This window comes from Myotis daubentonii, chromosome 6 (assembly GCF_963259705.1).
Source record: "Myotis daubentonii chromosome 6, mMyoDau2.1, whole genome shotgun sequence".
In the NCBI taxonomy this organism is placed as follows: Eukaryota; Metazoa; Chordata; class Mammalia; order Chiroptera; family Vespertilionidae; genus Myotis; species Myotis daubentonii.
Genome location: NC_081845.1, coordinates 54,705,501 through 54,722,212, shown reverse-complemented (window position 1 = coordinate 54,722,212; position 16,712 = coordinate 54,705,501). Strand labels below are relative to the sequence as shown.

General features: G+C 37.9%; 1 protein-coding gene across 4 annotated transcripts in view; it reads left to right on the top strand.

Moving 5' to 3' along the window:
• The window catches only part of ZNF292 (zinc finger protein 292), a 74,933-nt gene extending 59,498 nt beyond the window's left edge, over positions 1-15,435 (top strand). For 3 of the 4 annotated variants that reach the window (XM_059701014.1, XM_059701015.1, XM_059701016.1), the window contains 2 exons: positions 1,475-1,616; positions 6,491-15,435. In XM_059701014.1, the coding sequence (XP_059556997.1) occupies positions 1,475-1,616; positions 6,491-13,627 (7,279 nt within the window). In that variant the 3' untranslated portion in view covers positions 13,628-15,435. The remainder of the gene's footprint in view (positions 1-1,474; positions 1,617-6,490) is intronic. The other variant, XM_059701018.1, reaches the window with a different exon arrangement.
• Positions 15,436-16,712: the final 1,277 nt, after the last annotated feature.

The window sequence follows — 16,712 nt, the reverse complement described above, 5'->3', positions numbered from 1 at the left end:
GGGGATAGTAAAAAGCAGAGGCTGATAGGGTCAGTGATAATGATGCATTAAGTTAGAAAGATGGTGAACTGTAAAGAATGTTAATCATCTTTTTCATATATTAAGTTTCAGGTTTCAGAAGAGATCAAAGTGGAGAAGTCTTATAAAGAAATAGGTGAAAGTGTTAAAGACTGGAGAGACAGATTTTGAAGTCCTCAATATATAGTTTAAAATCCAGAAATGAGCAAGTTATTCAAGTGGGTGGTGAAAAGATCAGAGTTCCTAGGAGTGGAAACTGAGGAAATGCTAATAGGAAGGCCTGTATTGAGGAGAATACTTGGTGAAAGAAGATTTTTGTGGAAGTTAACCATGGAGGAGAGAAGAGAAATAGAATGATAGGTAAAAGGGAGAAAAATTCACAACTTCAGTAAGATTATTTTCTATGAAAAATACATTGTAATTGCATTTGAATATATTTCAAAGTTCATTTTTTTAAAATTTCTTTTTTTTTTCACTGCTGAGACACAGGATAGTTAATTATTTCCAGGTTCTGTGTCATAGATTCATAACATTTATCTAATGATAATTTATTTGAAATTTAATTGACCAATTAAATGGGTCAATTTTAAACTTAAGGTAAAAGATAAAAATTAAATGCCTTTTAAAAACCATCATACATACCATCAGTGCATTACACACACACACACACACACACACACACACACACTAGAGGCTTGGTGCACGAAAATCATGCACTCGGGGGTGGGGGTCCCTCAGCCCACCCTGTGCCCTCTCGCAGTCCAGGAGCCCTCAGGGGATGTCCAACTGACGGCTTAGGCTGTGCTTGTCAGCAGTGAGCCCAGCTTCTGACTGAGAAGCACTCCCTCTGTGAGAGCACACTGACCACCAGGGAGCAGCTCCTGTGTTGAGCGTCTGTCCCCTAATGGTCATTGCATGTCATAGTGACCAGTCGTTCTGCCCTTTGGTCGATTTGCATATTAGGGTTTTATTATATACTAGAGGCCTGATGCACGAAATTCTGCAAGGGGCTCATCCCCTGCCGCCATGGCGGCCACCTCCTCTGCCTTGGCCCCAGCCTGCATGGCTTCGTCCAGAAGGGCGTCCGGTCTAATTAGCATATTATGCTTTTATTATTATAGATTATTTGCATATTAGGGTACACACATTTTGTATTTCTTATTAAAATTCAGATGTGGCTCAAAGTTACTATTTATTTAAATTATTTAAATGTCAGGTACTTTCCTAGTAAAAGGCAGTGCTTTTCTCTCTGAGATTGAAAAATAATAATAAAATGGTAAAGTATATCCTGATTTTATTTAGTTTTAGAAATTTGAGATTTTTATTTTGCTTTTAAGCTTACTTATGCCTGTAGAATTCAAATATAAAATCAATTTTAATTTCAAGTGTAATGACTGCATTGTCATAGTCCAAGTTTATTACCTTATTGCTCCAACTTATTTTTATACATTTTTAGGGAACTCACTCTCTTTTGGAGTAAATTACAGCAGAGAGTAGAGCCATCTATACACGTGTACCTGGAAAGATGTCGTCAACTTTCTTTGTTAACCAAGACAGTATATCACATTTTCTTCCTGATTAAAGTTATTAATTCAGAGGTAAGAATAATCAAGGTATCTTTTCTTAATTCAAAATACATAAATTATCTTTAATAAGAGTCTTATTTTGGCACCTTTTCCACTGATTTTTATTTCATTTAATGCTTTTGAACATTGATTTTTTATAGTCCTTTAAAACATTTGATGCATAGAAACTTAAAAATGCAAATGAGAGCCAGGAGTTTGCTCTTAGCCTGCAGAAAAGTAACATATTTAATATTTGTAGTTTACCATTCTATAATTTTCACTGGTAGGTGTCATTCTATTTGGATAATTTGCCACTATAGAAATGTAAGAGTATAAAGAGAAATACACAGTTGTCTTTCTTTGCCAGCCATCTGGCAGATCACATGATCTAAAAATCCTTCTTCTACAGAACACCCAGAAATACTTGATAAAATAAAACAATTTTTTTTACTGTATAATAACTGAGATTGCAAGGATTAGGGAGATCCCCAGGCTCAAAATGAAGAGGCACCTGTAAAGTGGAGCAGAGAGCTTGAGCTGATGGTGGACCTCTCCTTCCTGGTGGATATTGAGATATAAGGGGTTTGAGTTTTAATATTTACATGGGGACAGAAGAGCCAGATGAGGATAGGAGATAAGATCTTGGCTCTCTCAAGTTGGAGAGTTAGAGCTAAGCTCTATGTCTCTCTCCCCTCCTCCGCCAACCTGTGAAGTACTATAATTTAATTGAAAAGTAGATTAGAAAAATATTACTAACACAGATGGATGATAGGGAACCTTATGCATGTCCAACTGCGCTGCGAGGCAGAGGACAAAATGTTTCCTCTAAGAAGTTATAACCATTAGTCTACCCCCACACAGTTGTGGAGTCCAATAAAAAATCTACACTAATAAAAGAGAAAAATGGTAATTGGCGTACGACGCTACCCTTTTCATTGGCTAATCAGGGCTATATGCAAATTAACTGCCAACTAAGATTGGCAGTTAACTGCCAACAAGATGGCGGTTAATTTGCATATGTAGGCACAATGCAGGGAGGCGAAAGGGAAAGCAGGAAGAAGCCCCCTGCCACTGACAGTGATCGGAAACCCAGGGGGGAGCTAAGAGCTGGGGGGCAGGGCAAAGGCGGCCCTGGGGCCGCCTTTGCCCTGCCCCCCAGCCATGATCGGAGAATCAGGTGCCTTTGCCGCCCTGGCCAGTGATAGCAGGAAGTAGGGGTGGAGCCAGCGATGGGAGCTGGACACGGTCGAAGCTGGCAGTCCCGGGAGCTAGGGGTCCTTTGCCTGGGCCTAAAGCGAAGCCCACAATCGCGGGGCCGCTGCAGCTGCGGGTCCCCGCTGTCCGGGCCGGACACCTAGGCCAGAGGCGTTAGGCCTGGGCAGGGGCGGAGCCTGCAACCGCAGGGAGCTGGGGGTCCCCTGCCCAGGCCTGACACCTCTGCCGGAGGCCTCAGGCCTGGTCAAGGGGCCGACCTGGTGATTGGTGATCGGAGGGTGATGAGGGTCAACTCCTCTGGCCGAGGCATCAGGCCTGGGTGGGGGGGTGGGGGTCCCCTGCCCAGGCCTGATTCCTGGGCCAGAGGCATCAGGCCTGGGTGGGGGGCGGAGCCGGGGATTGGGGGATATCATGGTCCCCTTGCCCAGGCCTGAAGCCTGGGTCAGAGGGGTCAGGCTTGGGCGGGGGGTGGAGCAAGCGATCAGAGGGAGATGGGGGTCCCCTGCCCAGGCATGATTCCTGGGCCAGAGGCCTCAGGCCTGGGCGGGGGCCAGAGCCAGTGATTGGGGGGAGATGGGGGTCCCCTGTCCAAGCCCAACACCTCTGGCGGAGGCATCAGGCCTGGGCAAGGGGCCGATCAGGCGATCGGAGGGTGATGGGGGTCTACGCCTCTGGCCGAGGCATCAGGCCTGGGCAAGGGGCAGAGCCAGCAATCGGAGGGGTCTGGGGGTTCCCTGCCCAGGTCTGATGCCTGGTCCAGAGGCATCAGGCCTGGGCTGGGGGCAGAACCAGTGATGGGGGGAAATGAGGGTCCCCTGCCCAGGCCTGACGCCTATGTCAGAGGCATCAGGCCTGGGCAAGGGGCCGATCCTGCGATTGGAGGGTGATGGGGGTCAATGCCTGAGGGCTCCCAGTATGTGAGAGCGGGCAGGCTGGGCTAAGGGACACTCCCCCCCCCCCCCCCACACACACACACACCCAGTGCACGAATTTTGTGCACCGGGCCCCTAGTGTATATTAAAAAAAAAAAAAATCAACCCTAACCGGTTTGGCTCAGTGGATAGAACGTCGGCCTGCGGACTGAAAGGTCCCAGGTTCAGTTCCGGTCAAGGGCATGTACTTTGGTTGCAGCCACATCCCCAGTGGGAGGTGTGCAGGAGGCAGCTGATCGCTGTTTCTCTCTCATCGGTGTTTCTAACTCTCTATCCCTCTCTATTCCTCTCTGTAAAAAATCAATAAAATATTTTAAAAAAAAAATCAATGGGAAAAATACCCTTGGGTGAGGATTAACAAAAACAACACATACACATGAAACAACTTTGTTATAAATAAAGTTGAAATCTTAACACCAACAAAACAATAAACTACCAAAATTTTTATTCTCTATATTTAATTTTCTATGTGTAATTAAAAATTAAGTTTATAAGTAATATTCATATCATAAACTGATTATATAAGAAGTGTTTTTAAAGTTGAGTTTGAAATCACAGTTTCCTATAAGTACATGTAATTAAATAATTAGTCCATAAGAATTTACTTAATAACCTCATTTGATAAAAGTACTGATAGCACCAGCTTAATTATGAGCCATAGAACAGAAAGCTAAGTGATACCAATTTAAAGGAGGAATAGAGACAAATGGCCCTTCCTGGCACTGGTATAGCAGCAGGCAAGCTTCTAAAAAAATGCAAGGTTTTATCTTTGTAATCCCACTCTTTTCTGTTCCTTCCTCTGGCTGGCTAGTATCCTTGACTCAAAGCTACCCAAGGCTTACATGCTGATATCAGTTCCCCATGTACATCCCTGTAATCCTTTCCTAGCCTTCCACAGCATTATATCTTATCCTGCTTCAAAATTCTTAAATGGTTACCTATGTATTTCAAAATTAAAAATAACTAAGCATGGAATACAAAAGGGTCTTCACAATCTAACCTGTGTGTCATCTCATCTAGCTTCATCTTTTTACCTTTCCCCCTACCCAAATAGCCTACAATTCCAGGCAAACTGACCTCATCTCTCCCCACCCCTCCACATGATAAAATAGGAGTAACCTAATTGTCTATTATGAGTAGCCCCTAAGGCAGCGGTTCTGAACCTGTGGGTCGCGACCCTTTTGGCGGTCAAACGACCCTCTCACAGGCGTTGCCTAAGACCATCCTGCATATCAGATATTTACATTACGATTCATAACAGTAGCAACATTACAGTTATGAATTAGCAACGAAAATAATTTTATGGTTGGGTCACAACATGAGGAACTGTATTTAAAGGGCCAGAAGGTTGAGAACCACTGCCTAAGGTAACAACAATGCAAACGTTTTTACTGTAAAAGTTTTCTGGCTCAAATCTATCTCAAAATAGTATAAAATAATGATTCAATTTTATGTGAAAGCCAAAGACAACCATATGGTTCCACCTCTTTCCCAATTGTTCTTTCTTCACTATCACTTACAAAAATGGGTTTTATGTTCTTGTTTTGTCCATTTTCTTTGTTTGTTTTCTTCTTCGTCTTCGTGCCCTTCCTTTTCTTGAAATTAAGTCCAGTTCAGTATACCAGCCTTCTTTCCTCACTCTTCTTTTTGGCTCACAAATCTAAGCTTCTGTTTATTAAAATATTTAGTTTTCTTCATAATCTGTGAAAATACAGACCCTGTCAGCAATTTTGACTTCTTTTCTTTCTTGCCTTTTCATCTGATACAACACATATTTCATTCTCATAAATGTGGCCACATATTTTGGCGGGGCTTGTTTTTCATATATATATTCCCTTTTAAACCCATTTTATCTTCATGTATCTTTCAAATGACTTACATTCATTACTGCTATCCTATCTAATAATAGACAAACATGGTAATTGACCATACCTTCGCTATGCCTCCCATTGGCTAATCAGCAAGATATGCAAATTAACCACCAACAAAGATGGCGGTTAATTTGCATAAGTAGGCACAAGCCGCAAAGTGAAGACTGAAGGCAACTTCGGCCAGAGCGAAGGCCTGGGTCCCAGGTGCCAGAGGAAAACCGGTGCCAGCAGCCAGGGGAAGGGAAGGCCTGTTGCACGAATCTTTTCGCGCAACAGGCCTCTCTAGTCTTATAATAACAGTGCAAGATGCTAATTAAAAAGGGGAAAAGTTTATTATGTCTCCTTGTACTCCTAAATCTTAAGCTGATCTGGCCATGAGGTAGGTAATTTGACATTCAATTTTGTGATAGAACTAGAATCTCCACTATTAAGGATCAAATAACTTTATTCTGTTAAAAGTGAAAACCTTGTTTTATTACTCAGGAAATATGAGGACATTATCATTTTGTAATTGGGTTTTGTTTCAGAAGGGTTGCGAATGCAAAGTTAGGAAATGAGATTTTTGATAAAGTTTATGCTTTTTTTTAATCTCTATTTTATAAGTGGGATATGAAAGGTCAGAGAAGTTAAATAACTTCCCAGTTTGCCTAGCTGTTAGATAATCCAGGCTGTCAATGCTTATGCTTTCTGTGCTATTTTGTGCAGTTCATTTTACACACACACACACACCATCACCAATCCAGGCTATGTTGCAGTGCTTTATAAGGAGCATCTTTTCATGCATTGGCTATTGCAAAATTTGAGAAACCTTGATTTTAAATTATTAAATTCACAAATCTGTGTTGATTAATGTAGATTAAGTTAATATTTCCTATTTGTTTTTTCACAGACTGAAGGTGCTGGACTTGCTACCTGTATAGAACTATGTGTAAAAGCTCTTCGCTTGGAATCTACAGAAAATACTGAAGTGAAAATATCTATTTGCAAGACCATTTCTTGTCTGTTGCCTGATGATCTGGAAGTTAAACGTGCTTGTCAACTGAGCGAATTTCTTATTGAGCCTACAGTAGATGCATATTATGCTGTGGAAATGTTATATAACCAGCCAGACCAGAAATATGATGAAGAGAATCTTCCAATACCAAATTCTCTACGCTGTGAGCTCTTACTTGTATTAAAAACTCAGTGGCCCTTTGATCCAGAATTCTGGGACTGGAAAACCTTAAAACGACAGTGTCTTGCATTAATGGGGGAAGAAGCATCCATTGTGTCTTCAATTGATGAACTAAATGACAGTGAAGTTTATGAGAAAGTAGTAGACTACCAGGAAGAGACTAAAGAAACTTCTGTGAATGGACTTTCTGGTGGAGTTGGTGCTAATTCTGGCCTTCTTTGTGATGAAAAGCAGAAGAAGAGAGAGATAAAGCAATTAAGAGAGAGAGGATTTATATCTGCTAGGTTTCGGAATTGGCAAGCCTACATGCAGTATTGTGTGCTATGTGACAAAGAATTTCTTGGTCATAGAATAGTACGACATGCTCAAAAACATTACAAAGATGGGATTTACAGTTGTCCTATATGTGCAAAGAACTTTAATTCTAAAGAAACTTTTGTCCCTCATGTCACATTGCATGTTAAACAATCTAGTAAAGAGAGACTAGCAGCTATGAAACCATTAAGAAGATTGGGAAGGCCACCTAAGATCACAACTACCAATGATAATCAGAAGATTAATGCTGTAGCCAAGCAGGAACAGCGGCCTATAAAAAAGAATAGTCTTTATTCAACAGACTTTATAGTATTTAATGACAATGATGGTTCAGATGATGAAAATGATGACAAAGATAAGTCTTATGAGCCAGAAGTCATCCCAGTCCAGAAACCAATACCTGTCAATGAATTTAATTGCCCTGTAACTTTTTGTAAAAAGGGCTTTAAGTACTTTAAAAATCTAATTGCTCATGTAAAGGGGCATAAGGATAATGAAGATGCCAAGCGCTTTCTTGAAATGCAAAGCAAAAAAGTTATTTGCCAGTACTGTAGACGCCATTTTGTAAGTGTTACTCATCTCAATGATCACTTACAAATGCACTGTGGCAGTAAACCATATATCTGTATACAGATGAAATGTAAGGCTGGTTTTAATAGTTACGCAGAGCTCTTAACCCACCGAAAGGAGCATCAAGTTTTTAGAGCAAAGTGTATGTTTCCTAAATGTGGCAGGATTTTTTCAGAAGCTTATTTACTATACGATCATGAAGCACAGCATTATAATACCTATACTTGTAAGTTCACAGGTTGTGGTAAAGTGTATCGTTCTCAGAGTGAGCTAGAAAAGCATCTGGATGATCATAGCACTCCTGAAAATGCACTGCCTCCAGAAGACCAACTTAATTCTTCTGGAGCTTCTGATCAGCTTCCCAAAGTGAATCAGAACTCAGAAGGGACAACTGATAAAGAAAGATCTATGCTTCCTTCACAAAATAGCGTTGAAAATACATTATCAACAGATAGACGTGATGCTTGGGATAAAAGCAATGCAGAATCAGCTGTGGCCAAACAAGACCATATTTCTGCTTCTGAGCTCAGGCAAGCTGATGAACCATTGTCAGATGGTTTGGAAAATCCTGCTACTACTCCTCTGCTACAGGCCAGTGAAGTGGCTGTGTCCATTAAGGTGTCCCTCAATCAGGGAATTGAGGATAACTTTGGAAAGCAAGAAAACTCAACTGTGGAAGACACTGGAGAATCACTGGTCACAAACATACATACAGTAGTTGAAGATACTTGTAATGATTTGTGTCATCCAAGTTTCCAGGAGAGAAAAGAACAGGATTGCTTTAATGAAGCCCAGATTACTCAGAATTCTTTAGTAAATTCAGAAACGCTCAAAATAGGTGACCTTACCCCACAAAACTTAGAAAGACAAGTGAACAACTTGATGACTTTTTCTGTGCAAAATCAGACAGGATTTCAAAACAGTTTGCCAACATCCAAACTTGAATGTGGAGGTAATGTTAAAACATCGGCCAATCTTTATAATTTACCCCTTAAGACATTAGAAAGTATCACATTTGTTCCATCGCAGCCCAATCTAAATAGTTCTTTAGGAACTCCATCAGTGCCTCCAAAAGCGCCAGTTCAGAAGTTCAGTTGCCAGGTTGAGGGATGTACTCGAACCTATAATTCTTCACAGAGTATTGGGAAGCACATGAAGACAGCACACCCTGACCAGTATGCTGCATTTAAAATGCAATGCAAAAGTAAAAAAGGCCAGAAATCTAACAACTTGAATGTACCAAATAATGGAAAGTTTGTTTATTTTTTGCCATCACAGGTGAGCAGCTCTAACAATGCATTTTTTACACCACAAACCAAAGCCAATGGGAATTCTACTTGTTCCGATCAGTTGCAGCCTGTCTCATCATCCATTTTTCCAGCTCAGTTAGCCAGTGTATCAACTCCATTGTTACCCTCAGTGGAAAGTGTCATAAATCCAAATTTAACTTCTCAGGATAAAAATGAACAGGATGGTAGTATGTTATGTTCCCAGATGGAAAATTTGTCTAATACTACCTTACCAGCACAAATGGAAGATCTAACCAAAACAGTTTTGCCTTTGAATATTGACAGTGGCTCAGATCCTTTCCTTCCTTTACCTGCAGAAAGTAGTTCAATGTCTCTCTTTCCTTCACCAGCAGATAGTGGAACTAATTCTGTTTTTTCTCAACTGGAAAACAATACAAATCATTTTTCCTCGCAGATTGAAGGAAACACTAATTCCTCCTTTCTGAAAGGTAATGTTGAAAATGCAGTTTTTCCCTCACAAGTAAATGTTGCAAATGACTTCAGCAGCACCAGTACGCAACAATCTGCTCCTGAGAAAGTTAAAAAAGACCGTGGGCGAGGCCCAAATGGGAAGGAAAGAAAACCCAAGCACAACAAAAGGGCTAAGTGGCCTGCAATTATCAGAGATGGGAAATTTATCTGTAGCAGGTGTTACAGGGCTTTTACCAATCCCAGATCACTGGGTGGACACTTGTCTAAGCGATCTTATTGTAAACCCCTGGATGGAGCAGAAATTGCTCAAGAACTTCTACAGAGTAATGGACAGCCTTCTCTTCTTGCCAGCATGATTCTCTCCACAAATGCAATAAATTTGCAGCAGCCACAACAGTCTGCCTTCAATCCAGAAACATGTTTTAAAGATCCATCATTCCTGCAACTTCTTGCTGCTGAAAATCGCTCTTCAACATTTTTACCAAATACATTTCCTAGGACTGGTATGACTAACTTTAATACAAGTGTTAGCCAAGAAGGAAGTGAAATTATTAAACAGGCTTTGGAAACTGCTGGCATTCCCAGTACATTTGAGGGTGCTGAAATGCTTTCTCAAGCTCCAACAGCTTGTGTCTCAGATGCAGCACAAGTAAATGCTACAGTGGGACCAAATCCAGCAGTGCCACCAACCCTGTTGCAGACTGTGTGCCACCCAAACTCCCTGCTGACAAGCCAGAATAGAACACCAAACTCCAAAACTCCCTCCATTGAGGAATGCAGCAGTTTGCCCATTTTTCCAACAAATGACTTACTACTGAAGACTGTTGAAAATGGTTTGTGCTCTAGTACATTCCCTAATTCTAGTGGGCCATCACAAAATTTTACCAGTAACAGTTCACGTGTTTCAGTTATAAGTGGTCCTCAGAACACAAGGTCCAGTCATTTAAATAAAAAGGGAAACAGTGCTTCTAAGAGAAGAAAGAAAGTTACTCCTCCGCTAATTGCACCTAATGCTTCCCAAAACTTGGTAACTAATGACTTAACAGCAATGGGACTTATAGCAAAGAGTATTGAGATACCAGCTAACCTTCATTCAAACGTAATTCCAAATTGTGAACCTCAGGCTTTGGTGGAAAATCTAACACAGAAATTAAGTAATGTGGACAATCAGTTATTTCTGACTGATGTGAAAGAAAACTTTAAAACTAATCTTGAGTCTCATACAGTGTTAGCTCCTTTACCATTAAAAACTGAAAATGGTGATTCCCAAATGATGGCTTTGAATTCATGCACTTCAATAAATTCTGATTTGCAGATTACTGAAGATAATGTTATACAAAACTTTGAAAAGACTCTTGAAATTATTAAAAGTGCTATGAATTCTCAAATACTTGAGGTAAAAAGTGGATCTCAGGGTGTTGGTGAAACATCACAGAATGCTCAAATAAATTATAACATTCAACTTCCTTCAGTAAACACTGTACAAAATAACAAATTACCTGACTCTTCTCAGTTTTCCTCCTTTGTAGGTGTTGTGCCGACAAAGAGTAACATTCCTCAGTCTGAAGTATTCCATAAGGAGGATCAAATACAGGAAATTTTAGAAGGCTTACAGAAATTAAAATTAGAAAATGACCTATCCACTCCAGCATCCCAATGTGTACTAATAAATACATCAGTGACACTGACTCCTGCTCCTGTTAAAGCAATTCCAAATGTTACAGTCGTTCAGCCAGTTTCTGAAATGATAAATATTCAGTTTATTGACAAAGTTAATAAACCCTTTGTGTGTCAAAACCAAGGCTGTAATTACAGTGCAATGACAAAGGATGCACTATTTAAGCACTACGGTAAAATTCATCAGTACACTCCAGAGATGATACTTGAAATTAAGAAGAATCAGTTGAAATTTGCTCCATTTAAATGTGTAGTACCTACCTGCACAAAAACATTTACAAGAAATTCTAACCTCCGGGCGCACTGTCAGTTGGTACATCATTTTACAACAGAGGAAATGGTAAAGTTAAAAATAAAAAGACCTTATGGGAGAAAATCTCAGAATGAAAGTTTGTCAGTCTCACGAATAACACAAGTAAAAAGACAGCTAGCTATGATAGAGGAAAATAAAAGGGAATTTCAGTCTGCTATGGAATTGGGAGCAATGAAGGAAAATGCCTTCAGTAATATAGCAGTGATTCCAGAAAATCAACTTACAGAAAAAAAAAGTTCTGAAAAAACAGAAAGTTCTTCGCAAGTGAGTATAGTTACTTCAGAACAGTGTAATACAAATTCTCTCACAAACATACAAACCAAAGGACGGAAAATCAGGAGACATAAAAAAGAAAAGGAGGAGAAAAAACGCAAGAAGCCAGTTTCTCAGTCCGTTGAGTTTCCAACAAGATACAGTCCTTACAGACCTTATCGATGTGTTCATCAGGGTTGCTTTGCTGCCTTTACAATACAGCAAAACTTAATACTGCATTACCAGGCTGTACACAAATCAGATCTTCCTGCGTTTTCTGCAGAGGTTGAAGAGGAAAGCGAAACTGGTAAAGAAAGTGAAGAAATTGAAACTAAACAAACTGTGAAAGAATTTCGATGTCAGGTCAGTGACTGTTCTAGAATTTTCCAAGCTATTACTGGCTTAATACAACACTATATGAAACTTCATGAAATGACTCCTGAAGAAATTGAAAGTATGACTGCTTCCGTGGATGTTGGGAAATTTCCGTGTGACCAGTTAGAGTGTAAATCTTCCTTTACCACATATTTGAACTATGTTGTTCATCTTGAGGCAGACCATGGAATTGGGATAAGGGGGAGTAAAACTGAAGAAGATGGCATATACAAGTGTGATTGTGAAGGCTGTGACCGTATATATGCAACTCGGTCTAATCTCCTTCGACACATTTTTAATAAGCATAATGATAAACATAAAGCTCATTTGATTCGGCCAAGAAGATTAACATCTGGTCAGGAAAATATATCAAGCAAAGCAAACCAAGAAAAGACAAAGTCTAAATATCGGGGGACAAAACACAGATCTGGAAAGGAAGGAACCAAAATGCCTAAGATCAAACGAAGGAAAAAAAATAATTTAGAAAACAAAAATGCAAAGATTGTACAGATTGAAGAAAATAAGCCTTATTCTCTGAAACGTGGAAAGCATGTATATTCTATAAAGGCAAGAAATGATGCCTTATCTGAATGTACAAGCAATTTTGTAACCCAATATCCATGTATGATAAAGGGGTGTACATCAGTTGTTACAAGTGAAAGCAATATAATTAGACATTATAAATGCCATAAATTATCTAAAGCATTTACATCACAGCACCGCAATCTTCTTATTGTCTTCAAACAGTGTTGCAACTCACAACTAAAAGAAACCTCTCAGCAAGAAGTTGATAAGAATGATGTCAAAGAATCTGATACATGTGTATCAGAGAGCAGTGATAACTCAAGAACAACTACAGTTCTACAGAAGGAAGTTGAAAAAAATGAAAAAGATGAAATGGATGAACTAACAGAATTATTTATTACAAAATTAATAAATGAAGACAACACAAGTGTGGAGACCCAAGTTCATACCTCTCCAAATGTGAATAATGATTTCCAGGAAAATAAGCCCTGCCAACCAGAAAAACAAAAAGGAAGTAATTTGAAGAGAGGTAATAAAGAAAAAAATGTTGCCCAAAATAAAAAGAGGAAAGTTGAAAAGACTGAACCAGCACCAGCAGTTGAATTAAGTAATACGCATAAAGAAGAAGAAACTGCTGTTGCAATTCAAACCACTGAGGAGCATCCTGCATCTTTTGACTGGAGCTCATTTAAACCGATGGGATTTGAAGTATCATTTCTGAAGTTTCTTGAGGAGTCTGCAGTGAAGCAGAAGAAAAATACTGACAAAGAGCATTCAAATAGTGGAAATAAAAAAGGATCCCATTCAAATTCAAGAAAAAATATTGACAAGACTGCTGTGAGTAGTGGAAATCATATGTGTTCTCATAAAGAAAGTGAAACCTTTGTACAGTTTGCCAATCCATCACAGCTTCAGTGCAGTGATAATGTAAAGATTGTTTTAGACAAGACTCTGAAAGACTGCACCGAGCTTGTCTTAAAGCAACTTCAGGAAATGAAACCTACTGTCAGTCTGAAAAAACTTGAAGTACATTCAAATGATCGATCTGTGTCTGTTGTGAAAGAAATCAGTATGGGCAAAGCCACAGGGAGAGGACAGTACTGATAACTAATGTGCTATAAATATGTCCTTTAGAATTTTATTTTAAATAGCCATCAAGCATGCTAGAATTGTGAAACTTTTTCATTATTTTTTGTTATTGACATGAATTAACCTTGCCAAAAAAAAAAAGGAGGAAAAGAAAACAACAACACATGACATTTGTCATGTAAAACTTTTTTTATCCCTATGGGACTTGAAGAACAGAATCAAAACTTAAGTTATTGTAAATATTGAGCTAAACCTCAAATTTCTATGAACCAATTGTCCTTTTCATGAACTAAAATGAATTATCTATGAGATTGATTTGTTTCACCAATCACTGCTCATGTATAACAGTACTCTTTGTTTGTAGATATCTTTTTTGTATATATTTATTATTGTAAATCATTTGCTGCCACCAGCAGTATGTAAGTCTAAACTATTAAATGACACATTTATATTTGGAATTTTAATTTTTAACTAAGCAAGTTTTTAAAACTTCTTTTATTGTTTTAAATTAAGAATTTTTTAAACTAAAACTAGAAACTCTGCCATAGTTCATTAATTTTTACATAAAGCATTTATTTACAAGATGATCTCAAAATCACTTTTCACAAAGCAGGCACATTATATCAACACCTTGCTCTGCTTTGTAAATTTGCCATCCAGGATTTTAGGGTGGTATTTATGTGAAATTAAAGCAGATTCTTTAGCAGTTTCCTATAGCTACAGTACCCCCACTCCTCTGCTTCTAATTGGATATAGATAATATGATTCCATGATATATAATGGAAGTGTGAATAAAGAATTTACATCAAAGATTTTAAACATTTGGTATTATAAAAAAAAAAAAATCCTTTGTGAATGTGATAGAAACTAGTAGTGTGGAGCAGTGTAAATATTTGAGGTGGTGATTTGTGAAGTAGCCCAGTATTGCCTTAAATAAAATCACATTTCATTTGTTGTTTTATACATGTGATCTTATAAAGGTTTTTTTTTTCCCATTTTCTGAGATTTATAGATTGGTGTATAGCTTTAAACTGTATAAACTTTTGTGGAAAATTTTTTTAAACATTTTTATAAATCTTAAAATTGGTATCATCAAAGTGAGCCCATCTTGTGTTTATAAAATGCAAGAGTCTTTTGAAACACTTTCTATAAGGAAGTTGGATGTTTCGGTTTTACTGTTTATAGATGTTAGATTGTACAGATTTGTCTGTATTTCCCACCAAATCTAGTGATACTTTTTTCATTAGATTGGTCTTCCAGAGCAGTATTAGTTATTATTATTGATTATCTTGGTTATTCAGTACATAGTTAGCTCTTATAGTTTGGCTTTATTTACCATATTTATACTGTGGATTTACAGCTAGAGATAGAAGTTAATTTCACGAGAGTTTAGTTGAAGTCCAACTAAAAGCATGGGAAACAAAAGAAAAACATCCTTTCAAATTGACTTTTGTTTCTGTTTGCCATAAGTAGTAGCATTGAGTTTTGACTTTGTGTTTGTTATAAACCAGTTGCATTCACAATATTATTAGCCTGAGATATTGATAAGATTGTGATAATACGAAAATGTGTATAATTCCCTGTGCAACATCAGATTTACAGGAAAATGAAGCACTTAACATGAACTGAAATTGCTGGTACTCTGAATAAATGAGCAAGTATTATAGTTTTATTTTTAGGGCCTAATGGGTTATATTGAATAGTTGGTTTCACCTCCTTAAGGTTTATTACCAATATCCATAAAACTTGACACATTAAAATCCCTACCCTTTGGTAAGTCCACTGTTATTTATTAAAATAAAAGTTCTTGTGGGTGATTAAGACATGTTTTCTTTCCTATATTAACAATAACTTTGACTAATTTTAATATTAAATTTTTGTTAACAACTTATGTTTTTGTACACTTTTCTTCAAAGTTGATCTAGCTCTTAAAGGTAGGCATTTGGCAAAATTTCCCTATATTGTGCAGAGGCAAGTAGATTTATTTCTGATGAATTTAGTGATGAGCCACTGTTAAATGAAAATGTGAATGTATTTGGGGCTTTTCTTTTGCTCATTAACTTAAGAACATCGACCACTAGACATTTCTGTAATGGTTCTCCTATATGTTAGAAGAGTTTGACAACATTAAGTTAAATTTTTTATATTCCAGGTTCTGTATGCTAAAAGTTATATGGAAGAGTGGGCTTTTTAGCATGGAACAGAAATAATCAAATTATGGTATAAAATAAATATGAATTTATAGAATAGCATGTTGGTAAGCTTTGATATGGAATGTAATGCCTAAGTATTAAAAAAAAAAGAATCATAAAGAATATATTTTTCATGGTATACTTTTCCTTAGTCATTTGTCTTGAGATATATTTTCCCTGCAGCCTCAATTTGCCTAAGATTTCATCATTATAAAATTGTTGTTTTTTCTCTTCTGAACCCAAAGAATTTGAATCTTACAGATCAGAACATGTTATTTATTCAAAATACATTGTTGTGTTAAGTGAAATGTAACAGTTTGGGAAATTTTCAGTAATGTTAAATTCAGCATAGTTAAATTTTTTTAAAGGGCTAGGCAGAGGTAGAGTTTTAACAAGACAAATTTTGATTATTAAGCTATCAAATACAGTTGCTATAGTTATTAAAAGTATGTAAATACTACAGCTAGAAACATCAAAGGAAGAATGCTCTTATTTTGTAAGGGGAAAGAAGGTTGGCAGTTATGAAAGTCTTATAGAAAATATGAGTCTTGAAAGATGAATGAGTAGACATCAGATAGTAAGAGTGGGGAAAGGAATTCTAGGCATGTAGGTATAAAGGGGCATAGTGCATTTGCGGTATTGTAAGTGGTCCATGTGGGAAGGGAGTTTGAGAAACTAAAGAGGCAGATGGGTGAGATCATGAAGGTTCTTGTATGCCATATTGATCTTTATCTTATTTTATGTTTGATTGTTTAAGTGGTTACTTAATGCATTTAAATTGAACAATTCAATCAGGTACCAATTTTAGAAAGATAATTTGCACTATAGAGAGAATACATTGGGTAACTTGGAGATTAAAAGCAAGGAGGTTTGCCCTAGCTGGTTTGGCTCAGTGGATAGAGTATCGG